General features: G+C 36.8%; 1 protein-coding gene across 1 annotated transcript in view; it reads left to right on the top strand.

The window, feature by feature from the left end:
- Positions 1–27654, top strand: part of CNOT4 (CCR4-NOT transcription complex subunit 4) — a 150864-nt gene extending 123210 nt beyond the window's left edge. Inside the window, exons 11-12 of the mRNA XM_068972514.1 lie at positions 25471–25683; positions 26363–27654. Of these exons, the coding sequence (XP_068828615.1) occupies positions 25471–25683; positions 26363–26664 (515 nt within the window). The 3' untranslated portion in view covers positions 26665–27654. The remainder of the gene's footprint in view (positions 1–25470; positions 25684–26362) is intronic.
- Positions 27655–27867: the final 213 nt, after the last annotated feature.

Genomic DNA, 27867 nt, shown 5'->3' with positions numbered 1-27867 from the left:
CACTGAGCATAGAATACTCTTTTTTCCCCAGAAATTCTAAGAATGAAGTCACCGACTATAGATTCTGAATCATTGTTCTATTTTCTGGGAGGTGGGGAGAGCTTGTTATTTCAGTTTCTTGACTGTGCATACTAGCTTGGTATTTAAGTGGTGACTTATAATTAAGCTTATTTTTAGAGAACTCTTAAGGTTCCCATGGCTAAAGAAATTTTAGTGTTAATGTACCAAAATATTTAAAATTTATATCAGGAGTTATACAGAACCCTTCCATGGCCTATATATATTTGGCAAATACCTCAGGATACTGAATGTGCGAAGCCTGAAAACAGAATAGTTTTATAATTGTAGCCAGATGATTGAGGTTTTGCAGTAACAATTAGAAGTGACAACCTGAAATTCTGGAAAACTGTATACATCTTCACTGTAAATTATTTGAAGCAATTTAATATGTAGGCAATATCTGCCTCCCACCCCTAGTTGTAACTCAGCTGTACTTGAGTTGAACTGTTGAAAAAGGTTTAACTCTATTTTCTGCAGTGAATATCATGGTTTCTTACACAGGGTAACTGTTAAGAGCTTCATAAAGGAGAGTACATATGTTTCAGCAAGGTCTGCCACTTAAGATATGCTTAGATAGTATTCAGTACTGCAAAAATCATGAATATTTATTCTTTAGATACGTAGAGCAAGATGGGGTTTCTGACTTTTAGTTAGGAGTAAATAGTCACCTTTGTATCTTCCAAATGTCTGTGTTTATTATACATTTGTATTTAAATTTTAAGTTTTGATTTGTTTCAGTTAGTTATTAAAAATTGATGTATCTGAAATCTATCATGGGAAGGACAGTTGCCAGAGGTTTGACATAAACATGGTTTCCATTTCCTCTGCCTAATTGAAAACATTTTTTACATGTTGAAAATCAGTTATTTTCGTAAGTGAAATCTTTTTAGCAGCATTTTCTTGGCTGCATATCCAGTTTTCTAAATTGAGAAGGATTTTTGGAATAAATATTCTTGAGGGAAAACTTGGATTAATAACCAATAGTAGTGAAGTCCATTCAGATCGTCCTTGTTATTGGAACCATGTGCTTTTATTTTAAAATATAACTTTTCCTGTGCCAAAAAATGACCTGCCTGTTCAACTCCTTCATTTTAGGAATGGCAAAGCTGTTTTCTGAAAAGGTTAAATAATTTTGAAGTCACACATTCAGTTAGTAGTAGATTTAAGGTAGGAACTCAGGTCTCAGATTCAGTAACTGAAATGTTTTTCACTACAGTATTGATTACTGGCATTTACTTTAACTTGGCTTTCTTCCCATAGTAATTGATTTTTGCTCTCACACTCTTGGGAGGTCCCTTTTTTATCTATTCATGAGACAATTGGCCCAGCTCAGGAATATAACCTGCAGTTACAAAATAGAATGCATTTCATTGACTTGATGAAAATTAATCTCTGGCTTAGTTCTTAGGAGTACCATGTCCTCACCAAGAACTCTAAAATTTCTTTTACACAGCCTTCTTGCTATATATTTGGGGTTTATAGAATATTTGCCAATTTACTGAAAAACTATGAAATAACCTGTTCTAAAGACACAGTCTTTTTCTTCATGGTATCCCTTAAACTATCTTTCCAAGTGTAACTTTGCAGATTTGTTTTTCAAAGAACTTTCTTCCAGGATGTTTTTATTCTATAGAGCTAAAAATTATTTGGGAAACAAATAATAGTCTAAGTCTGTGAGCATTGTTCTTTCAAAATATACCTAGAAAAATATTTGAAACCATTCAGGTTTAGATTTTTGTTCATGTTTTTGTTTATTCAAATTTTACTTAAGAGAGGGCATTTAAAGAAAATTCTTTGTTTCTGAATTCACTGTTTTAACAGTGACTTGATGAAACAAGTCACTTGTAGTCATTATCAATTATAATTGGGAGAACTGATCTCATTTCATGTATAGTTCTTTGACCTAGAAGTAGTCATCTTACTTTCAGTCAATTGGATCATTGTATTGTTAGCCTTTTACTATTTTCTCATTATTTCAAAAGCGTACATTGAATTTTCAGATGCTATATGGTAATTTGCTAAACTAATATTTATATCTTTTTATTTCTTTTTTCTAAACATAATGACTGCTTTTAAAACATGGATTTGTCATTTTGCCCTTTACAAAACTCACATTTTCACTTCTGTGAATTTAGTTTTAATTTTTTTTTCCCCACAAAATACTACTTACTGTTAGGAGTGTCTATATAAAAGGTCCAATTGGCTTGGAAAAGAATGGCTTTCCTGGTCTCTTTTTTTCCTTCTTGTATATTTATAATTCTGAATCTATTGTTTGTTCTTAAATCTGACATAGTATTAAATTTAAGGGTGTGATTAGAGTGTAAGTGCTTTCTAGGTACTTGATAAGTTTATATTTTAAAATTCATGTCTTGTTTCACACCCGCATTCCAGCCATTAAGCATGTATTTTATATATGTATCAGTATTCCAAATATTGAAATCATTTTTAAAGGGACTGTTAACAAATCTAGTCACCCATAACTAGACCATGACTGACTTTTCCACAGGGGAAGAAGAGGTGAAGGTTTCGACCATGCCACTGTCAGCCTCTTCCCATTCATTACAACAAGGACAGCGGCCTACAAGTCTCCACACTACTGTGGCCTGACAACAGAACTGAGAGGAGAGGATTAGACTCTGGGGTGCTTGCATGGGCAACCGGATTTTTGCATGATTCCTTTCTGATTTTGCATTTAATGTATACACCCAAAAGAGCCAACATAAACGTTCCTCATGCCTACAACTAGTGTGTTACCTCATATAGCTGCTAAAGTATTTCTTCATTAGGCCTTTAACACAATTTATTAGCATAATAATTTTGGCATTGTTTCTCATGAGTGATACTATTTTTTAACTCACACAAATAAACTTGTAGTACTAATTAAGATCCCAGATGAGATTAGCTAGAATTGTTACTTTGGCTCTGTTGTTGAAAATATTCAAAGATAATGGTAGTTCCTTGTTTTCTGACTTGTGAAAAAATGGTAATATCCTAATATATTCATGAGAAATTTGGAAATTAAGAAGATAATGTCTATTGCATTCTTTGAATACTTGAGAAGAAAGAATACATATAAAACAGAATTGGTGGTGTCATTTAATGCCCAGAAGGATGTTATCAGCAATTGTTTGTAGTTGTATGGATTTATGTCCTTTATTATGCATTACCTGTTTAGAAACTGTTTTTGTTCTTTCTCATTTGCACATTTGCACTTTCTTTTTGAATGGTTGTTAATTATATAGAGACGCTTAAGAGATAATTATTATAGACTAAATGCAATATAATCTCTTTTCCTAATGCACTGCCTAGTATACCAGGAAATGCCTCAGAAACAGAATTTCAACTTAAAATTGATTTATCAGAAACTTGAATATGGGGTAAATATTGTATGTGAGAAGCAACCATAGTAGTGTAAAACTTTTATTGAAAAAATGGTAGTTCTGTGAGATATTTGTTTGGAAATTTCATTGTTTCACAATTGAAATGTGATAATAAAACTATATTACAAGTTCCTGACCAGAATGAGACTAAGGTGGAAGAGAAGAGATTGGGGATCCTCTAAAATTAGGCCACGTAAGTTGTCATAGGTAATTTTAATCACAGAGAATAGTGGTGCACTTTATTAGGATATAATGTGAAGTGATTTTTTGGATAATAAACAATTTCTTGAAATAGTTTTAAAGCTGATAATGAAAGAAAATAAGCTGAGTTCAGTACTCAGCATTAGACAGAGCTGGTTCAGAAAACATGACTGTTCTGCCTAAATTAAGCATCTGGGAAGAAAAGGGAAAGTCAGATCTCCTCTTGGGATTTTCAAAGGACAATTGTGATATAAAAGATAATGCCTTAATTTAAAAAATATTAAAAGAGTATCATGAATAACAAAAAAGGAAGCCTAAAGATTTAAAATAATGATGATGATGATAATAATAATGAAACACCTTACTGGGAACTGATACTAATATCATGTTGGAGTTGGAATTTTCAGGGTTACCTCTCTTCTATGTAAAGTCTAATAACTTTCCATTAAATAAAATACACAAATTAAATGGCTTTGTCCTGAAGTATAGGGGGTAAACTAAAATCTATTCTTAGATATTCTTCAATTTGGTTAGTTGAGAGTATAGAAACAACTATCTAGCCATTTAAATTATTATTGTAAGATTTCTGCATACATGACAGTCTCAGCTTTTGATTTAGGAGTGACTTAGGACAACATTATAAGAAATTTAGCAAATACAAACAAAATACTATAAATTCGTTAGAAGCCTTTTAGTATGTGTTGAATATGAAGCCTTTTAGTATGTGTTGACTGTGGTTTCATTTTTGCTGTAAGAGGCCAAGACATCCACTTAATGCCTCCTGTGATGCTAAGGCTCCTGGGCCTTGTGGACAAACTCGGGTTCCCTGCTGGGGCTGACCTAGTGCATAGTTTTCTCCAGCCTTCAGAGCCAAGCCTTTCATTGCTTGAATCTTCTTATGAAAACATAAGAGGTGGTTAGCTCTCATTTACTTTCTTCTTTGTGTTGAGAAATATACCTGTTAAAACAAGGCTTCTCTCCTGTGGTAGCTTTCTCTCCTTTCTCATTCCTGGCCATTGCCACAAAACTGTCAGAATTTATCTGACTTGCTAGAGCCCAGAACTGTCTTCCTGCCTTCTTCCCCTCCTGTGCCACCTTATACATACACACTGTAAACAGAGAAATGCTTTCTTGGGTAATTAGGCTTCAACTTAGATATTTTCATGTGGATGAAAGATGATCATTTAAGTAACTTTGTAAATCTGAGACTTTGTAAGCCTAAAAAATTAAGCTTCACTATTTTGCTTACTTTTATGTATGTTATGGTTTTTTAAAGTGAAGTCCTAAAATCAGTCAAAATTGATTATACTAAAACTCAGAAGAAATTACACAACACGTACAAGAAAGTACTGCTTCACATAGCACGTAAACTGATGAAGCCAAGTGATGGTAAAGAATGAGAAATTCTAAAAACTTCAGATTAGTTTTTGATAAATTCCTTGCATGATTAATATGTCATGCACAAGGGAAGCTTTATATGCTTTTATATCCTTAACTTTTCAAAAGTGACTAGTCTTTTCCTTAAATCAGAAATGTTTAACCTGGAATACAAAACTCCTTGGACGTGCTTATGAGTTGTATGTGTGTACAGATGTTCATTTTTTGCCGGGGGGGAGAATATTCATTGTTACTAGACTTGTCAAAGCGTTTGGTGACCCATCTCCCCATGCAGCTGAAGAGGGAGAAAATGTTAAAAAAATATTTAGAGCGTCACTTCTTAGTGCCACTGTAGGATATAGACCTGGACTGAATAATTTTGATCATATGATGAATGTTAAGTGCCTCTTTTTATTTTCTTAAAGATTCCATTAGGAAATATTTTCTGATTAATAATACTTTCCTTTTTATTCTACCGTTGCATTTTGTTTTTACAGGTGGTACTTTTGTATACTCTCCTCTTATTTCAGCAGAGAATTAATTAAATATTTAAGTGCCTGTTCTGCGTAGTGGCTCGAGGTAGATCTTGAGGGATACCAGTTAAATAAAGTATAGATCCTATTATATATTATCAAGGATAACAGTCTTGTTACAATTTTAGTTCAATTATTTCTATAGGGTCACCCCTTGATATATTTTAACTATAAGAACAGCCATAGTAGTCCACTCATTTCATTATTCATTGCTTTGACAGGGCAACGAAGGATATTGAATACTGATACTTGAAATTTTGAAATGTATGATAATTTAGAGAGAGTGAAAAAAATTTTAACAGGGGAGACATACATTCATTATTCTAATTGAAGTATTGCTCAGTCATGGGCATATACTCATGTCTTATTCTTTAGTGTTGTGGTAGTTCAGTATAGATTCCTATATATATATATATATTCTTTTAAAGAAAGCTTCATTGCATTGTGTGCACATTTTTACTGACATGGCTCCTCTTTGTACAGTATTCCAAGCACCTTCAAGACTGACAGAGCTCTCTTCTGCTGTAATACAGGTACATAGGGAGCTACTCGTACAGAGGCATTACCTCAGAGAGTCAAGAGCAAGGAACGAATTGCAGGTTTATTGAAACTCACAAAATAAAGACCACCAAGTTACGAGTGCATATATAAAAGCGAGAGGACATTTTATCCTATATTGAGTTGTAAGGTTTTGGATTCTTTGGTTTATTTGATGATGAAGCTTTCCCATATCTGCTTAAGAGGTGCATATCATACAGTTGAGAGCACAATAACTTAAAAAATTTTTTTCTTTAAAAGAGGTGATACTGCAAAATGACGCTATATATGTCTTTTTCTATAAAATATAACTAAGTCATGTATCTGGTTTCAGGCTAGTTCTTCTGCTGTTGGTGCTGTGTCTTTCTCCTCTCAGTCTTTTTATCTGAATATCTACTATGTTGTCTCCTTGTGCTGAACAGTCACACATGAAATGCTGTTAGACACTTTGCTGATACAGAAGTAAAAACGGGATTTAGAGAAGTTATTCAGGCAGATTTGGAGAAAGGCTTCATAGGAAATGTCTGACTTTTGCTTTTGAAGGATGGCTTGAAATTAAATGATGGAATTGGGAAATACAGTAAAGGGGACAGATTGAATGAAAAATTGAGGATGGAGATTAGCACGGTCTTTGAAGGGCCAGGAGAGGATAGTAAGGAGAGGGACTTGTCTGAGGTATCACAGGTCACGTAGGAAGGTGAGGTAAATGTGCAAAAGCCTTGATAACTAGGAAGAAGAGTTTAGTCTTGATGTGGATGTGGTCAGTGGTAGAGAACTACGTGTTCTTTGGCAAAGATGTAACTTGATTGCAGCGTTTTAAGAAGATTGATACATTTGCTGGAAATTAGTACCAGTTAGAAAGTAGTTCCTGTATGTCATTGCTGAGCAGTGAAAATAAGATGGCCTGGACACAAATAGTAATACTAGTAGGGTTGCAGAAGAAATTATGAATTAGAAGTCAGAATGAGTTGCAGGGAAAGGCCTTTGGGTTTGGCCATGTCTCTAGTGATCTTTAAAAATGCTACTTTCATAAAAAGATACAGATGGAAGGGCAGATTTCTAGGATTCACGAGGAAATGTCAGGAATGTAGAGGCAGCAGTCATTGGCTAAAGACATTTGGCAACAAGAGGGAAGGGAGAAACAAGATGCTAACTAGACGAGTCGTAGATCTTAGAAGGCATTGCTTTAAGATAAGGGAGCTGAATATTTAACAGAATTTACAGAGTCGAGTGAGAGAACAGCATAGATAGTATGGAAGAGAAGATAGGCTAACCAGTGGAGTAAAAGATTTCTGTAGGTGTTCGGAAGAGATACGCCCCTGAGATGAGGTTAGGTTATAACTTAACTTAATCGAGATGGGCTATATCTTCCTTTGTTATTTGTAAAAAACAATATGAAAATCTAGGCGAAAGAAGATGAGATTAGAGAAAATGAGGTTAGATGAAGGTGCTCATATGAGTTATTCTTAGATGCATATCATGAGAAAATGGGGGTGAAAGACTGGAGTTGGGAACCTGTTGGTTTTTTTTTTTCAAAAAAAAAAGAGGGAGAGAAAGAAGTCTGTGAGAATAAGCCTAGAAATTCATCAGAAAGAAATTTAAGAATTGAGTCAAGATAAGGATCAAATTTAAAAGAGTCAGACATGTATAGTTTTGTATGTTGTGGTGATTCAGCAGGAGTGGACAAAGCATATATGAGAGTTTGTTTAGAGGGTGAAGAGAAAAGAACACAAAGATAATTAAGAAGGTAAAACTGATGATGTAATCTTGTGATCCAGAGTTCATTGATTTTATATGTTGATGAGGACAAAGAACCAGTATAGTATTGTTAAGAGAAGGACAGATTAGGAGACTAGTCAGTGTGATGACCACTCAACACTACATGACAAGTGAGAACCAGAAAAAGGATTGTAGATAGATGTCTAACATTAGGGCTGGAGGTTGGAAAGAAGGCAAGCTTTCATTACCCCTGTGGTCTTTACTCGCCCAGCTTTCCCTCTAGTCCTTTTGTTGAGAGTAGGAAGTCAGACTGTGTGAGAGAATTGTAGAAAGCATGGTATTACCAGAGGAATCCTGAATCATGTTTCCTATAAGTTGAAGGCGATCCAGACGAGAACATCCCACAGTGGAGGGAACATTGCTTCCTCAAAGCACAGTAGGAGTATGTGAACCCATAGTACAAGGGAAGGCCTGGGGAAAGCCAGAGGTGAGATTGGACAGCGTAGGTATCCCCAGGGGGTGTGTTACTTATGATGCGAAAGGTTTAGACAGAGGAAGTAGGTGCATGTGAAGAGTCTGGTAGCTTGGAGCTTTGGAGAGTCTACCCTAAGTTTGAGTTACATAAAAATACAGTTTACACCTATTGGTACCTAGAATTGAAGGCAGGCCTACGCAGTATAAGCTGCTTGAGAATTAGACTGAAGTACCTAGAAATTCCATGAACCAAATGGAAATTACTGTACTCGAGAGCCAATCCATTTTCTTCAGGTTCCTTCACACCAGACTTCATAAAGCAGCTATTGACTTCACTTTGTTCTTAGCCAGCTTCACATTTTATGATTATTTTCAAGGTTCCTGAAAGCTCCAACCCAACCCCTAAGAACATACTGTGCTTTGAACAGTTTGCTGTTGCAGCTCCTGGTTGGTCCTAGGACCTACTATTGTGCTGTGTTATAAGCAACAGCCTCAAAGCTTTTTTTCCCTTCCATATAATTTATAAAGCCTTTAAAGAACACAGTACCTTTTTTTTTAAGTTGAAATTCACATAACATACAATTAACTACTTTAAAGTGTACAATTTGGTGGCCTAGTAGGACTGTTCTTTAATTATCTTAATGTTAAAATTGAATAAATAACCCACTCTGGCTGTGAGAAATTTGGCCCATCCTAGTTGGGGCTGTGTGGTAATAGCTGCATCTAGACTCAGGTAAAAATGTTTAAAGTAACTGTCTGAGTAGTTAGTTCTTAAGTGGTAATTTTCTGTCTTCATGACATTTGACTAGTACATTACAGAAAAAAAGGCTTCCTTAGCAAGGAAGCCTCACTCTGTGTCTGGGGTGAGATTGAGTTGGTATGTGTGCATGTACATTGACTTACATATAGTAATTTTCATTTAAATCCTCTACTTAGTGAATATGGCAGAGGAAAACGTCTCAGGCCATCTCCCTGTGACTTTTTGTGTATTTACTCCTGTGTTCTCATTAGTTCTTGCATTTAGGATAAGAGCTGTATTCATATTCCGTCCTTCTCTAAAGTTTTTTTTTCTTTTTTTTTTTTTTTAATGGGAATTAAAGTCCTCTTCATAGGCAGCAAGGTTACAATATAGGTGCCCACTTCACCCCTGGTTATGCTTTATCTGAACAAATATTTTCATAGCTTTTCCTCATCAGTTTTCACTTCCACTACTGAACATATCATCCCATATACTCTTTAGGAAAACCTAAGGAAAGGATAAAAAGAAGAAAAAGATGCTTTATTATACAGTCCTAAAACTTCAGAGCTGTGAAACAGATAGCATAGCCTTTAATGATCCTTCTTTTGAAGACCAAATAATAATAATGATATTAATAAACAAGGCTCAGAAGGATTGTGGTTTGCCCACAATCACATTCTAACAACAGTTTAAAGTTTTGTTAGCCCTCACCTTTCGTATATGTAATTCAAGGAGAAGAAAACTTTAAGATTCAGAACATCTCTCTTCTTTAAACTTCATTGTGTCTTACAGTTTATTATAGTAGTTCTCACAAGTCAAGGGCTTTCAGCTGTGAATATCAGTGCAAATAATGAATTTAAATTGTTCAGATTGTCCATCTGTTGGCAACTGTTATTATAGACCTTTTAAGTTGTTAAAACAGCCTTGTGTTATATGTGGCCTAGTGATCTTGGAGTAACTTTAGTGCGGGGAGATAGAAACTTCACAGGTACTCGTAATGTGAGTATATGTAATTCAAGAAGAAAACTTCAAGATTCAGAACATTTCTCTAAACTTCATTGTGTCTTATAGTTTATTATAGTCGTTCTCACAAGTCAAAGGCTTTCAACTGTGAATATCAGTTACAAATAATGAATTTAAGGCATTCAGATTGTCCATCTGTTGGCAACTGTTATTACAGACCCTGTAAGTTGTTAAAACAGCCTTGTGTTAAATGTTTCCTAGTGATCATGGAGTAAATTTAATGGGGGGAGATCGAAACTTCACAGGTACTCTTAATGTGACTTAAATACAGATGTCAGAACCGAAATAAAGAGTAAAACAGAGGTGGAACTAAATTTACCCAGAATTTTTCTGCAGTGCCAGAGAGCATTTAAGCATCAACCTGCATGAGCACTAGACTGCTGATAACTCTAATACTACAGAATGAAAAAAATTCTTACAGTAATGGCACCAAGATGTACTGCACCCACACCAAAGGGGTGATCTCAGATTCATCTCTGAAGAGCTACTGTATGCTACACCATGTAAAATGATAGCATATCTGCTGATTTTTTTTCCAATCAAGGAGGTGGTTGTTTTCAGCATAATGAAAAAGAGGGGAAGCTCCACAAGGATTTAAAGTTGATAATACCATCATCGTCTCCAAGAAGAAATGCAGGGATGCCGACTGCAATCAACTTTTATAGCCTAGTGCTGTTTCCTCATATGGTGAGATCTCTTCCCAGGGACTGTACCTGCACTTCTACTCTGCTGTCGTCAGTCTTGTGTATGGAAGCAGTGTGTCTATGGAGCAGAACGTAGCAATCTGGAATATTGCTGGAATGTTTTTAAACGTTGTTTTATGTGTTGGCATTGGCAAGAAAACTGACACTGAAGCCGTTCTTTTTTTTTTTTTCTTTATTATGTCTATAAATTGAGTATTCAGCTAAAGGAAAAGGAGGCTCTGGGTTATGACTTCATCAACAAAGTAGGAAGATTTCTTACTGACCTTAAGCTGAGTGTTATTTAACTTATGTTGTCTCTATTAAAATAATATTTTATTAAAATTTGTGATTATGGATTACTGATGGCCCTATTCCCTCATCCCTCACTTAGGGTGTGATTTGCTACCAGGTATGGGCTGTGATTCATGGGGTCACAAAGAGTCAGACACAACTGAGCGACTGAACTGATGGGTTTTGGGGTTTTTTTTTGTTTTTACATCTAAACTATTAACATTCACTAATTAACCTAACCATAGTTTTCCCCAGCCCTAGTCCCAGATAGGAATGACATTTCTTGAGTCAGTGCTTCAAAACCTGACCTTTATTTTAAATGGCAGGTGATTGGAATGAAGCCTATTCCTGAACTATGCAAAGATCTTTCATAATTTCCAGATAAATACATACAACCCTGCAAGTTTTGTTTTATAACACGCTTTCTGGTTTTAGTTCTTGACCGCTGTGAGTCTTATTCTGGTAGCTTGTGCTCACCTCTCTATCTAGTTTTTCTTCCTTTGGGCAAAGAGGAAATTGCTTCTTTCTTTCTCCGTGTAACTGACCACAGTTAGAGGGGGAGGTCTTGACTAGATCTTAAGGTGCACTTCTGTGTGATACCCTTGTAGGACCCTTGACAGGCCTGAATTTTCCCTTTTCAGAGGAGAAGAAAGGGCTCTGTCAGGTTCCTGAGTGTTCACTCAGTTTCTCTATGGTCATTTACCTCCCAATTTCCTTCTCAGTCAGTCTCTTTGTTCTCTCTTAAAAATCAAAACAGGACATTTAAGCAGAACGCACAGTCTGGGTTGGGAGTAGATTGAGTAACAAATGTCTGATTGGTAGACTTTTTACTCTACTAGACTGCCATTATTCAGGAGTAGATTGAGGAACAAATGGCTAATTGGTAGACTTTTTAGTTTACAAGATTGCCGTTATTCACTTACTTTTAAGTAATTCTAGCTCTTTAAAAATATTTTCTGGACAATACTACTGAAATTCAGTGTTTCACAAATATATGTGATTTTTAATAAAACTAATTTTTTTCCACTAAAAAATTCTAGTTCTGTATAAAGCTCCAGGAGATGGTGAAATAGGAATTGTTGTTTCTAATGTATATTTAAGACTAAATATATAATTTTTATTTTAAGACTGTTTCATCTGATCTTTCTCTCTTTCCTTCTTGCTTTCCTTTCTTCAACACTGATTGAGAATTGGTCTGTCAAGACTATCTCTGGCATTCTTTGCCAGTTGAACTACAGTAAATCATAGCCAAGGATGAACACTTAAATACATATTTTAAATTAATTTTAAAACTAAGGCCACTTAGTGAACCTGATGGTAGGCATATAGCTGTTTAAATTCATCAGCAGGTAGGCCTTTTGAAATGCTATCCTCCAAAGAAGTATTATCTTTTATAGGTCTGAAAAGAATACAGTCTTATTAGGATTAAATCTCTTTAAATTGAGGCATTATTTGAAAAATTGAAAGCAAGAAAATATATGTATTTTCCACAGTATAAATAGTAAGGAGGAAGAAAAAGCAAAACAGTCTTTTTTTTTAAGCTCATAAATTTCACATATGTATATGAAAATAAAAGAATAAGTAAATTTCACATATGTATATGAAAATAAAAGAATAAGTAAATTTCAATTTATATTCTTGTTTTGAAAAATCAAATGTTTATTTATAAAACAACCTCAAAACAGATTTTAACAAATACCTCTGGTTTGTGAAAATAGTACAGTGAAGAAGAAAGATGTATGCTTGATCGGTTTGGGTGGAAGTGTTTATGACTATGACCATACCCATTATCTGTTTCATTTAGTTTTAGTATAATAATGAGGACTTTACTTCATTTCCTAAAATAATTTTTTTTCTAAAAATTAAGAAGCAGTTTCTTATTTTAATGCCTAAAAAGATAACTTTCTAAAAATAAAGCTCATAGTTGGGTTATATTTCAGAGCATGGAAAATCATATTTCAGAGCATGGATAATTTTTAGTCATCTTTTGAGGGTATTTTTGTGTCTTTGATATAAACCCTTAAGATAGGAGCCATCCTTCAGAAAAAGATGAGACTGACTGATCTTCACTGTCAAAACAAAAGTGAGCTGTGTAATAATCAAATGAAATAAAAACTGGCTTTAGTGTTTTTTAATAACTTTTAGAAAATTTAGAAATCTTTAAATTTGGAAGATTATGAACATAAAAAGTCTTAAAATTTCAATGGACATATAACCCTATGAGGATTTCTTGCATGGGTACCAAGATACTTTGGTCTGAATGCAAGCCTGAAGGGAACTTACACTCCCTTAACAAATATTTTATTGGTACTAAACAATCGAAAGCTATCACTGCTTTCTTCAAAATAACCAAACTCCAGTGATCCGCCGAAGAAATAGAAAATTAGCAGAACAGCACGACTTGTAGGACGCTGCTGCAGAATGTTGTAGCATCAAGCCCCAGACATAGCCAGTGAAGTTTGCTGAATGAAAACTTGTGGTTGAGAGGGTGATGTTTGTATCTGATTATTTCTGGAGGTATGCAAAGCCTGGATCTGGATCTGCTTTGTGTTAAATCTGGACTTGTGGAGACATTAATCAGATTCATTTACAAATAAGTTATCTTACCTCTTTGTTGAACTGTGATCCTCAGTTCAGTGTTACAATTTGCCTTATCACTCCATGATCAGTCCTTCTATCTTCTCCACCTCTGAACTCTGAAAATTCAGCTTGTGACTACTCCTTATTTTCCCAAGACCACCATGCTCCCTCCTCCATACACACAAGCTTTAAAAAATTTCACCTAACCGATAACCCTTTTTACCTCCAGTGTCTCATTTGTGATGCTCATAAACATACACACACAATTCAGAAAACCTTTATAAATACCTTATTTTCTAGAACTCTACTTATGTGAGTACTGAAGAGCTACTTGGGGAACTTAATACTTTTCATAAACAGGGTGCTCTCATTAGGGAACTTAGGATTGTTCAAGAATGTTTTTTTCTTGGCTAAACCAAAATCTTTTTCCCATTTATGCTTCTTGTCAAATATGTGAAGGCAGTAGCCACTTGTCTAGTAACTTCTAGACATAGATGAAACATCCTTAGTCCTTTTAACCTTTTCACATTTAACATGGTTTCTAGTTCTCTTTAGTCTATTTCTCCTCCACATATTTTGACATGACATTGAATGGCTTTCTTAAAATGTGGCAGTCATACTTTAATAATCCAGATGTGATTAGAGAATCTACTTTATCATTAACACTTTTCTTATTACCAATATTTGTATATTCCTTTATAGCTTATACAGTCTCTTTATAAAAATATCCTGTGGAATAGATATTATCCCTATTTTGTGAATGAGGAAACTGAGGCTCAGAGTGGTTATCATTTGTGATTGGCTCAGTGTCATACAGTTGATAATTTGGACATTTCACATCTATTTATGTGCATTTAATGTTATTTTAAAAAAATTCTATTACCTAATTGTTATGAAATGGTGCAAGTAAAACTACTAAACCTTTTTTCATACATGTGACCGGTTAGTTAGATCTCTTCCATCCTGTACTTCCCAAATGTATTTTTAAAAACCTGAATGTAACCATGTTAAATTGTGTGTTTGGATTTGATGTAGAGTGTACCCTTGTTTGTATATTACCATCTTAATAAGTTTATCATATGAGACTATGTGATTATAAAGTGAGAGATAAATGTTATTAGTAACATTAATAGTGAAGAGTTTAAGGATTTTAATTTAAGAATAGTTGTAGTTTTAATTATTGATTCTGTCATCTGTAGAATTGGCTTTTGTTTGCATGTTTAAATAAACTTTGTGGGCTTTGTTAAGAATAATAAGAAGCATGGAGTCAAAGGTAATCCAAGCACTTTCTCAGGAACTTTCAGACTAACACACAGTGTCTTTAGCTCTGTGACAGTTCATCTAAACACTGCTGTCATCCATGCTGTAGAATCTTATACCTAAAGGTTACCATTAGAAAACTTCCAGAAATTGCTGAATTCAAGATATATCATAGTTATATCATTGAAAGTCTGTCCAAAGAATAAATTACTTTGATATAGTTGGTTCTTTATGGAAATGCATTTTGGCTTTCATTGACTACTCTATTCCATTTGTTTTATGGCATTGATGTTGTGGTGGGATAGAAATGAAGTTTAGCTATGAAGTCTTTGAGTTTGGGCAGGCAACAGAAGAAGAAAGGAAATGGATCCCGGAGTTTAGAAGGAGGACATTTCCAGTGGGAAACAATTGTCAGTGGAAGCTGCCTTCACAACTGCTGTTCACCTCAAAGTTAAACTTCCTGTGTATTTCATTAGGAAAGGAGCAGAGGTTTTAGTCCAAAATGTTGCATATTATTTCTCATGAAAAATGACCCCAAATGCAAACAGTAGAGCAGTGCTTGCAAAACCTCTCATGTTCACTTCTAAAGAAATCAGGTGTCTTCCAGTCTGTTTCAAAATTTTTCCCAGAACCCAATTTAAGCATTTAGCTTACAGAGCTGACTTTTCTTTCTTTCCTTGTAATTCTCTTAATGGTTTTGTGATGATGTCTCTTGAGGATGAATACCCTAGAAGAGAACCCATGTTGCACCTAGAAATTTTAAGCTTACTGAAACTGAGTAGATGTTCTTTTACTGTCTTTGTATCTCTTGTGACTTACAGTTCTCTCTCCACGTTGCTTATTCTGTCCTTTCTGGTTTGAGGATCATGCTCTTTTATAAAGAAGATGGAAGGAGGCAGAATGAAGATGGAGCTACATAGCTTTGACTTTCCTCAGGACTTAACATTATGACAGGCTGAGCCGTTGCCTTTTCCTAATTTTCTTCTGTTCCAAACTTAGCTTTTTTTTTTTTTCGCCTTCAGCATTTTTCACAAGCTTCAGATCATTATGGATTCTGATTTTAATCCTCAAGGATTATGATACTTTTATCCACAGGTAGGTTACATAACTATCCAGCTTTTCACATCTAATCCCATGAGACTCTCCCTGCACAAGAACTAGTTTCTTTAGATTTTGCCCCAGTTTATTTTCCTTATTAGATTATTTATTGCATAGTCAGAATGTTCATATTTTTGCATCTTCTATCGTCTGTGAATCACTGCCTCCTATAACCGCGAGACCACGCTGACCCACCTTTCTTTTTCTTTAAAAAAAAAACAAAACAAAACACCTTCTTTGGAAAGACGTTTTCTCAAAAAAACTGGAAGCAAATGTTCAAGGCTCATCATTTAGAAAACATACCTCTTGAGGTTCAGAAACTGTTCACTGTACACAAAGAGGGTCAAACAAGGCCCTTTCTGAAGGAACTCGCAGTGTAGTAGAAAAAGCTGATAGACAAGCGAATGCAATTCACTGAGGTGGTTACAAAAGCAGCCAGGATGCCAGCCATCCAAGAACTCCATCAGTTAGTCTCATTCCTTGCTTCCTAAAGCCCTAAGGTTATGTCACATACTTTAGGGCTTCTATTGTATTCACAATAGCCGACCTGTGCTTTGTTGGTCAGAAGTCCAGAAGAAAATTTTTCCTCTGTTTCCACTTTGGGAAGGGCGGGGGTCAGGAGATGAATTTTATCAGGTTTATTTTCCCCTGGCAGATTCAGATCTCAGAGGTTTTGCAAGCACTGCTCTACTGTTTGCATTTGGGGTCATTTTTCATGAGAAATAATATGCAATTGGGTGAAATCATATTCTGATGGATCCACTTATCCTCCTGGGTGGTAAGCTCCCTCAGTCATCCTTGGTTGTCCTCATAGGGCTTTTGTTCATAGTTCTTAGTTTCGTGCTCACTTAAATGCTTCTTTCAAGCTTCCAACTTCAGGTTTTGTCAATTTCTTACATTGGATTTTTGTCCCTCCCATCGTTTAGTTTTGTGTATTCTGGTTCAGGTTCCACCTAATAATGCTTCTAAGAATGTATTGTCTTCTCCTTCATTGACTTCTCAGTTACCTTTTTCCTCATTCTAAGTGAGGCTTTATATATAGACTCCTTTCTCTAGATACTTTTTCCTATTGTGTGTTTTTTCTTTTTTTCCTTAAATAGATTTTGCTTCTTCAGATCCTTCATAAAGCAAGCATCTAAATGTTTTCCCGGCTTTCGTTAAAGGATCTGATTCTTCTCCGAAAACAAACTTACAGATCCTTGTAGGAACATTCTAGAAGAGAGAAGTACACATTGTGCAAAACACATCTATGTGTATTGTACCATGTATTGTGTTTTGTGATTAGCTGCTTCTGCTGCTCTCTGTTCAATATGGAATGCCTTTCCCTTTTCCATATCAGCTTCTCTTCCCCTGAGCTTCTCCAGCCATCATTTATCCTGCATGCAGAAAGGCACAGTTGTTCATTTTCTTCCTTGTGCCCCACAGGACTTTGTTCATATCACGGTACTTATTATCACATGCCATATCATTTTTTAAACATGTCTGCCCTCCCTTTCTCTTGGCCTGTGAGTCCTGCCAAGACACAGACTGGATGGTAGTGTGCTTGGTGGTGAGAACACACACTTTGGAATCAGAATAGATGTGATTACTGACATAGCACTTTTGAACTATTTACTCACTGTGAACTTTAGGTACTAGATATCCTAGTACCAACTGGGCTAGGTAGCAGTTTCATTTTCCAGAGTCAACTTAGTCTTCTCATTTATAAAATGAAAGTACTACTTAACTCACTGGATTGTTGGTACTAGGATATCTAGGATATCAAGTACATAAAGTGCATAGTGAGTGAATAGTGTCTAGAGTAGAAAAATGGATAGAATGTAGCTAATAGGCCTGTTTACTGTCTCATGCATATAATGTTAGAATATCTCTTTTTTTAAGTATTGATTTATTTTGGTAAATTGGATTTTAAAAGTTATATTTATTTTTGTTTTGATATCTCAAGCACTATTGAAAGCATGTTTTAGTGGCCTCTTTTCTTCAGAGAGGCCTTTTGGGCCCCCAAACTTAGCTGATTCCTCCTTTCAGAAGGATTTGCATCCCTTTTGGTAAAACAGGTCGAATCGCTGCATTATACAGATATTATGTAAATAGGCCTTTTTGGGGAAAGTGGTTTTTCAGCTCCTCTCAAGTTGGGTCTTTGATTCAGCAAGTATCTTGAAGCATATCATGTTTCTAAGACACTGAGCTGTAGCTGAAGAAGGTATAGCCAGCCTCCTTCAGGCGTGTCAGTAGAGTTGTGAGAGAAGATGAGAGTACACGTAAGAGTGTACTGGATGTCACAGCACAGTGTGCGGCTGCTGTGCACTTCAGACCACAGGACCCTCGTCCAGGGTTATCTGTGGGGAAGACTTGGACTTTTGAAAGAGTAAAGATTAATTGAAGAGATTGGGAAAGCATTCTAGACAAAGAGATAGGAGGGAAGTAGAGACAGTCCAGAAAGCCTAAATCATATTTAGCTGATCCTCAGGACCTCTCTTTTCCTGTTTGTGTTATTTCTACTCTGAGTTCTTAGAATGTTTCACTTAATTTAATCTCCACTTTCAGATCTATTAAACCCTTAAGATGTTGTACCCTAGCAAATGTGCTGTGCAGTAGTGGTCTGTTTTGCTTTATATAACAAAATTTATATAAACAAAATTTCTCGAGCATAATTCGAGAAAATCTGAGGATCAGTTCTTTTTGTTCAGATGGAATAGCTTTTTTTTTTATAAGCTGATTTTATAAATCTGTTGGAAAGAATTCATTCACATTTTAGTTAATAAATTGAAATGATTGTTGTGACTGTCTTAGAGAACAGCATGCCTGTATCATAAAGGCTTTCTTTTAAGTTCTGATAGGAGAAATTTTGTGTACTTTTTAAAGTTTGGTTTTATATATAAGACAAGCATAATTCATTTCTATTTCAGTTGCTTAGAGGTATGTTGAAGTATGAGAAAGTTTAGGCTTTTCTTGAAATCATATACTGATGGAGATAGACTCCATCCCCAAACTCATAGTAATTAATATCTAACAGGGCTAGGGGAGGTGGGGAGTTTAGCAAGGGGTAGAGTGGCTGAGACAGGCCATACTCAGTATCCTAAAAATATTTGAGAATCTAAGTAGCAAGAATTAATCATAATGGGAACTAAATTTCTGATAGACAGCCCCTTGTACCAAGAAGGATTTGTTTCACTAAGTAACCTACCTTTCAAAGTAGCTTCTGACTTTGAACTATAAAGGACAGCAGTGAAGAAAAGGAAGATTAAAGCTTTTTAGAAAACAAGATCAGATTGAGGACACTTTGGGGAGTAGCGGTGCGATAAGGATTGAGAACTGAAGAGCAGAATAAACTCTTTTAGGAGTGTTTTGGGACTGGAACTCTCAACGACTACTTCCCAGCTGAGTTAGACTACTAACAGAAATTTAACTTGAAATAAGAGGTCTCTGGTCCTAGGGACTGTCGGCCGGAACAGAGTAACGAAAGGATCAGGGCTGAATACGTGGACCAGTTGTCCCTGCCCCAACAGGAAAGTGGAGAAATTGGTAGATTTGTGACTGTGGTTGCATCTAGCTAGTTTAGTTAATAAGACCTATGTGTTTATAATAAAAAGACCTTGTGGAGGGGAACCAAAGAGAAGGTAGAGGCAAGAATGCCAAGTGGAGATAAAATCATGACCTGGTGGTATATCTTGTATTAGAGGAAACAAAAACTTGGAATAGCCTTTTATTTTAGGATTCCCCTTGCTGCTGCTGCTGCTGCTGCTGCTAAGTCACTTCAGTTGTGTCTGATTCTGTGCGACCCCATAGATGGCAGCCTACTAGGCTCCTCTGTCCCTGGGATTCTCCAGGCAAGAATACTGGAGTGGGTTGCCATTTCCTTCTCCAATGCATGAAAGTGAAAAGTGAAAGTGAAGTCGCTCAGTGGTGCCGACTCTTAGCAACCCTGTGGACTGCAGCCTACCAGGCTCCTCCGTCCGTGGGATTTTTCAGGCAAGAGTACTGGAGTGGGTTGCCATTGCCTTCTCCGTTAAGTGTGTTTTATTTCACCTTGTTATTATACATAGATCTTCTGTCTTCTATCTTAGCAGGTCTTGTTTTTCAAATGCAGTCTTAGCTGCTACCCTGAAATGTGAAACAGTTGAAATCAGGAGGTGGGAGCAGATGTGTTTCCTTCTACTCTTATCCCCTTCACTTCTTCTTTAGGGCCTCCTAAGGTGGTTTTGCAGTCTGTATAACCAATTTGAAAATTTTTCTCTTAGATAAAGATTTTATGCAAGCCAGAAGAAATCGCTGGCTTATCACCAGTGATGATTTATCATAAGGAGCAGATTTTCCCACAGTCTTGTTCTCTGTAGGAAAGTTTTACATTTTATAATAACATATTGCAGTTATTCTGAGGAACAGAAAGGAGAGAAATCCACTTGGCTGCTGTAATGTGTGCTTTTACCTATAGCCATTCAGCTTTTCCTGCTTTTGATTTTCTGTGAAAGGCTTGATGTCAGAACACAGCTTAATTTGGTTTTGTAATATGTTATAATCATTGCTTATAAAATGCATCTTCATGTGTATTTTCTAGCAAATAGTTGGGCTAGGTATGTAAAAACGCCAAAGATAGTTTTAACATGTCATGGGTTTTTCAGGCTCAGGGCATCTGTGAACTTTAAACTCCATGAATGAAAGGCTACAACTCTCTTTCACCCACATTTCTACATGTGTGCCTACCTAGCCGCTCTTTTTACTAAACTTTTATAGCATTTGTTAATCATGTACAACCCCATGACATTTCTTCTGTTGGTTTTACAGACTGTGGTGGTTGAGCTTTTTCCCGTGTTTGCGTTGTCTCACCATCTAGACTTTAAGCTGCTTAAGAACAAGAGTTAAGGCATAGGGCTTTGTCCTCCCTGCGTACCGTAGGATTCACTAAGTAGTTGCTTTGACTTTTATTTTGGCAGCCTTAACACAGACATTTTCTGTTGTTGCTAAAAACTAGACTTGTCATCTTGCTTAATGCGTAATGACCGGCTTGTTACAGACCGAGTCTTAGGCTACCAACAAACTGGCAGAATTTTAACTATAATTTCTTCCTTAATAAAATGTGTCCTGAGCTAGGTAAATCGAAGTATACTGATGTTTCTTACCCAGTGGAGTATGAGAATGTGATATAAGGCATCTTGAAAGTACTTTAAATTCTGTCTTTGAGTTCTGTTCTAAAAAATAAAACTACTACAAACAACTTCACCTGCTCTCCTGCCCTCTAATTATTTAGAACCGAAAATAGTTGTTTTTTACATACTTGAAAATTATAAATTGAAAGTAAAATTTTAATATCATAAAACATTTAACCATATCAGCAATCCCTTAAAAATACACAGTCCTTCCCTAATATATTACGCTGTGCTGTGCTTAGTCAGTGGTGTCCGACTCTGCGACCCCATGGACTGCAGCCCGCCAGGCTCCTCTGTCCACGGGATTCTCCAGGCAAGAATACTGGAGTGGGCTGCCATGTCCTCCTCCAGGGGATCTCTCCAACCCAGGGCTCAAACCCAGTGCAGGTGGATACTTTACCATTTGAGCCACCAGGGAAGCCCAGTGTATTATGCTACTTCTAATTAAATACGTGAACAGTAAAATTAGTATCATTTAGTATAAAGTATGTTCAGTGACATGATTTTCATAGTAGTTTGCTTATGGTAAGTTTATTGTTGTTCATTTATTTGGCTGCTTCAGGTCTTAGCTGTGGCGTGTGAGATCTAGTTCCCTGACCAGGGATCAAACCTGGGCCTCTTGCGTTGGGAGCAAAGGTTCCCAGGCACTGGACTACCAGGGAAGTCCCTGCTTACGGAAAGTTTAAAGGACTTTCTCATGTCTTGTTTGTCTTTGTACTATGTTGGTGGTGAGAAGGCTTATTAGTTAGGTTGACTGCACAGCACCTCTGGGAGAATGCTGGATATCAGCTCTACATTCCTGAGAGGAGACTATTGTGCACAGAGCCACTTCCTGGCAACTGAGAAATTTTCTTACCTTGGCTTTTCGGAAACTACTATCTATTCAGTATTGAGTATTTAAAAAAAATTGTTGTTAGGCATTTATCAAGTAATAAATGGCCTTCAAATTGCTTTTCCTTATTTGATCCTTATAAGAGAAAAAAGCAGATGTTATAAAATAGGGTCCTGGCATATTAAGAGACTTGCATGAACTTATATGTTCAAGGTTATGTTAATTACGGTTGCCTTATAGAGGCCATCTGCAATTTTCAGCGCAGTGTTTTCTCCATTACAGCTATTGACTTGTATGTAGTGAATTTATATGCCAGTATGAAGTCCTGTATAAGCAAAGGGAAATGAAGTCGCATCAGGTTGCATCCAGGTTGCTATTTAAAAGGAAATGTGTGTTCGAATGGAATTATTTAGAGTCCTAGAAACAAAGGAATCAACTTCCTTTGTGTCAGTGGTTGTCAACAAGGGATAATTTTGCCTCTCCGCACCCTAGTAGCCATCTGGCAATGTCTGGAGACATTTCTCATTGTCAGAATCGGCGGTGGGGGGGTTGGGGATGTTGTGCATAGGACCTACTAGCATCCAACAGTGCTGCTAAACACCTGCAGGGCAGAGGACAGCCCCCGTGTGATGAGAAACGAACTGTCATTTCTCCTGAATGTCGGTTGTGCCGAGGTTCATCTGCCCTGTCACATGTATTGCAAGGAATGGAATTACCAGAAGCCCTCTCGGCCAGAACAGATTTGGGCCAGAGGTGGGGTGGGAATGTGGGCAGGGAGGTAGAGTAGGTGATTACAGCTGTGGCTCTTGAAGTTTTGATGGATTTATCTGATTTCCTTTTTCTTGGTCTTTCTTTGTGCCAACACTTGGCATAGCAATAGTAGAGAAAACAGTGAAGAAAACTTTTTGCAAGTAGCTGAGAATAGTGGTCCTGTACCCTGAGCTAATGATGTCAGTCCACTTCCTGTGACACTTGCAACTTCACTGCAAGCCAGCCAGCCATGCTGTCAGGCTCCCATGATGTCTAGGCACATACTGACTTTGTTTTTTGGCAAGATTGTAAGAATCATAAACTAGCTAATTTATTTCCCAAGGTATTTAATAATCATAGTTCGCTTTGGGAGGATCTAAGTTCCTCGTTGTTTCTATATCATGTGCCATCTGTGAGTGTCTTTGGCTAACATACTCTTGCTTGATTTCATTAGCCTAAAATCAGAGAAAATAGATGTTATTTTTTAGAGGATTTTTTAAGTTCACAGCAAAATTGAGTGGAATACAGGAAGTTCCCGTATACCTCCTGCCCGTGAGCAGATATCTTTGATTTTATTGTGATACTAATTTTCAAGTAAACTTTATATAGATGCAAATGTTATTCTGTTAATCAGAGTTTCTTAGTCCAGCTTTCACTAAATGTAAAGCAAAAGTAAGGAGAAGATGGGTTTTTACTAAGTTACGGGTTTTTTTTTCTTTTCCCGGTACAGTAGAAGAGGGAACCTCAGTTTGTCCTCATAGGCTTCTTGCTGAGTTTGGCTACCTAAAGTTCAAGGGCTTTAATCTTCCTTAAAGTTTTCCCATGTAGTTGTACATCACCTTTTTATATCGGGGAGATTTTTTTTCCCCTCCTGTGAAGTTTTCCTTATTTAGAATTCAATTTTTGATTAACTGAAACCAAGTTACGTTATTCAGTCTGACAGTGTGACTACTTTAAAGGTTAGAATGTGCCGTAGCCACCAAACCTTGTACTTGAGAGTGTTCTAGGACTTTATTAGTGTGATTTTGTTAATGCCTCATGAAGTTGGAGCCAAGAGGAGACTGATGATTGTGTTGTTGATTAGAATTTTTTCACCCTGGCTGCCAAGTCTCGTTTGTTGCTTTAGTGAAATATTTCTTCTGCAAGTCATGACTGATGGACATTCTGTAATGTTTCTGTGTTTTTTTGCTTCCTTTTCACCATGAGTCTCACAGGCCCCTGGAATTTGCCTTAAACATTTGACCTGTTAAAAAGCTAAATAATACAAGTCTATATAAAATCTAAAGCTTGGTGCTACTTAAAAAAAAAATCTCAGATAAGGTCTGGCTTTCACGTGTTAACTATATAAGTTATGTGACTTGGACAAATTATTCTAGAGTCTGTTTCTTTATCTGTTAAATGCACACTATTCCTCCTGCTCTACCTACCTCACAACATGAGCATCAAATGAAATAATGACTGTGAGAATGCTTTGTGAATTGTACAACAGAGTGCAAGTATGAGGTAGGGTGCAAATATGGAATTGTGTTTGAAGAATTTATTTTCCTTTCTACTGACTCGTATGGTGTAGATTGCTTCTTCATTTTAGTAAATTCAGAGATGACTTGCTGCGTTTGGTTGTAGTTTCTATCTTCTTATAAATAACGTCAGTAGGGTTAAAAGCTTCACTGACTAAAACGTTTTAATGTAGCATAGGTCAGTGATTGGGGCAAAGGAAAAATTATAAAAAGAAAACTAAATTCACCAAATAGCCTAGACTGTACCTGATGAAGTGTCATTGTTGTCATCATTAATGGTGATTTCTCATCAGTTCTGTAGAACTCAATATTCTGTGCTCTTCTCAAGAACTGCAGTTCGTAGTTTGACCTACCACCCTAGTCTCAATAAGACAGTTATTCTAAGTAGTAATTACACTTTTACCCTTCCCCTCCCCCCAAGCAATTAGTTATATGCCGTGTGGATTCTGGATGGTAGCAGATCCAGTGAGTTTAGTCACAATTTATGAAAGCCTTTTTATCTTGATAGCATCTTATCATATTTGATGCTATTTATAAATAGAACCAGGGAACTAACCGTAGGGCTCCAGCTCTTGTGTTGTGAATGATTGGTAGAACTCTAAGGACAGAGTGGGCAGGCCACTGGAAATGATTCCATTTAAAGGGTAGCTTCGCCCCTGCCTCCTTGGCCTTTGTGATGAATGGAAAAATACTCTTTTCAGATTCAAAAGCCTATTCATTACGCCTTTCTCCTCTGAAATACATGATCAGTTTTATAATCAGGAAGAACTTAATTATTTTTTTTCTATTGGCTTATGTTTGCTTTTCATAAAATGGCTTTTTTTTTTTTTCATTTAATGGACTCAGAATACAATCCTATACTGAACTTCACAGGCTTGCTTTTTTTATGTATAGCATAAATTACCTCAGCTGGCTACATGCCCCACTAACTGAAACTTTGTAATGTAGCTGGAACCGAATTATGCTCTGGAGCATTAAGTCTTTAAACTGGACTGTTGGCTTACAAAAGCAAATGGTGAAGTGTCTGTCAGGACAAGAAGCTCCCTCTCCTGATCCTTAAGCAAGTTTTTCCTCACTGACTTCAGGGGCTGTGAGCTCACGAGCAAAATCCTAACCAAGTTTATCTTGCTAGGACAACCCATTCTAGATGCTCAGTAAAGAAAGAATAATTCTTCTCCCACTTAACCACAAAAGAACAACATATGTTTCTAACGTCAGCTTTTTATTTTTTTTTTTTATCTTTCATTTTTTTGTTGGTAAATCTCCCAGACAACAGCAGTTCTGTAGAGAGTTTAAATATGAAGGAATGGCAGGACGGGCTAAGGGCACTTCTACCCAACATTAACATCAACTTTGGTGGACTGCCCAATTCTTCCTCCCCCTCCAACGCCAACCACAGTGCACCAGCGTCCAACACTGCCACCACCGACAGCCCGAGTTGGGACCGCCCTGGCAGCTGGACAGACCCAGCCATCATCACAGGTAACTTTCTCGCTCCTTCAGCTCCTCTGACTGCCACCGGTTTCGTTTTTAGCACAGATGATCTAATAGCAGAGGTCTCGTCAACATAATCTTCCCCCAAAGTCACAAGTGTGTGGCAGCTTCTTTGATCCTCTGGGGTCACGTAGCCTCAGTTGTTAACTCTGTTGGCCTAGTTGTATAACAAGGCGTTTGGTACCTAGGTTGCTTCCTTTGATGTCAGTAGGTGCTCATGTCTGACAGCATGCGTGTATTTTGTAGGTCTCAAAGTACAGAAGGATCCGACTTATCCTCTTAAAGGAACATACTCCACTTTAAAACATAAAGCTCTCTATTATAAGGCTATCTGGTCCTTGTATCCCTACTAGAGAAGGAGAAGCACAATTGGGAAATACCTTTATGCAATCTTGGGGACTGATTTTTGCAACTCCACCTCTGTGACACGGGGGGATAATGTCTGTATAGTTGAAGAGGAGGTGTGGGTTTGTGTGACAATAAATCGTGGTCGTTGTGGGTGGAGGATAAAAGCAACGTAAGGCTGAGAACGTCTTATTTGGATGGAGTTGAAAATTGCATTTCTTATTGGATAAACTAAGCACCTTAAAGTTTTTTGTTTGATGAATTTCTTATTCTCTCTGCACAGACTCACCATCTTCCTTCTTGTTTTGTTTTCTCTCCTTAGGTATTCCAGCATCTTCAGGAAACAGTTTAGACTCTCTTCAAGATGACAATCCTCCACACTGGCTAAAATCCCTTCAGGCCCTCACAGAGATGGACGGCCCCACTGCCGCTCCGTCACAGACCCACCACAGCGCCCCCTTCAGCACACAGATCCCTCTGCACAGAGCCAGTTGGAATCCCTACCCTCCTCCTTCAAACCCTTCCAGCTTTCACTCCCCACCCCCAGGCTTTCCGACAGCCTTCAGACCCCCCAGCAAAACCCCCACAGATTTATTACAGAGTTCAGCACTGGACCGCCACTAGTGGGGGGGAAGTCACCGGAGAACGCAGCATTTGTCCCGCCCCGTTTTCTCCCTCTCGGCCCACCCACAGCTCCCTTCTCATCTCTTACGTTCTGAAGAATCCAGTTCCTGATCAATTTTTTTTTTTCTCCCTATCCCCAGATGCAATGCGATCACAGGGTCATTACCATCTTTCTTTTTTAATTGTAAAAGTTTCTGTTGATCCAGCATTCAAGTGACACTGTTGAATGTTTTCTAAAAATGCCTTTTTAAGGAGGAAAAAAAAAAGAAATCAAAGGGCAGTCTCGAAACTTAGAAAATTACTGTTTGTCTGTTGCGCATAATAATGATATAATCTGCTTAGCAGAAAATGACGATTAATCTCTAGGAAAGGTGAAGTAAATGCATTATCAACTGCAGAAGTTTGAAAACCAGGTTGAAATGAGATTGCTAAATGCATGGGGGAAAGCAGTGGTCCTGCCATCCATCTTGTATTCAGCTTATCACTATTGCAGGGAAAATGCTTTTAATTTAATTTTTAATTATTTTGGCAAGTTGATGGAGAGGACTTGATTGTGTTGTTAAGCTTAAGAATTTATTGGAAGTTGATGGAAAGATAAATTGATCTGTAGTAGTAACTGGCCTGTTGCTAAAGAGTTTATAAGGAGGGCAGAAGTGATTTTTTTAAAGGAGAAAAAATTTTGACTTTAGATTTAAAATAAATTCAGATGTTTTAAAGAAAAAAAGTATTCACAGATTTAATACCTATGCATAATATATAAGAGCTGAAATATAAGTGATTTTGTCAATCTTTCTCCTCTGTCAGAATCTTTTTTTCTTTTTACCGTAAATTCACCTGACTAAGGGCACTCTGAGATAGCACTGCTCTGGGGCCATCTGATCACCATCAGGAGCAAATCTCTGACCTCCTTGCCTGCAGCTTTTACTTAACCCTGTAGTTTCTGGACGTTTGTGCAGTATTGAAAAGACGGGAGAAAAGAAAACAGAAACCTGGTTATAACCTGATGCTAAAACTTAAAAAAAAAAAAGGAAATGTACCTCTTTCTTCAGAATTAAAACTAAAATCTTAAATAAAACAGAAAACTTGATGATGATCCTTGGGTTGTTCTTGTTTTTGTTTTTCCATTTTGTTGCATGTGAATTTGAAACATTTTGTGGTAACAGTCATCGGGTGTATCCATGGATTTTACATCTTCAACAATAG

This window comes from Capricornis sumatraensis, chromosome 5, assembly GCF_032405125.1.
Source record: "Capricornis sumatraensis isolate serow.1 chromosome 5, serow.2, whole genome shotgun sequence".
NCBI classification, from domain to species: Eukaryota; Metazoa; Chordata; class Mammalia; order Artiodactyla; family Bovidae; genus Capricornis; species Capricornis sumatraensis.
Note: the sequence above shows the minus strand (reverse complement) of the source record. Positions and strands in the feature narration are given on the sequence as shown.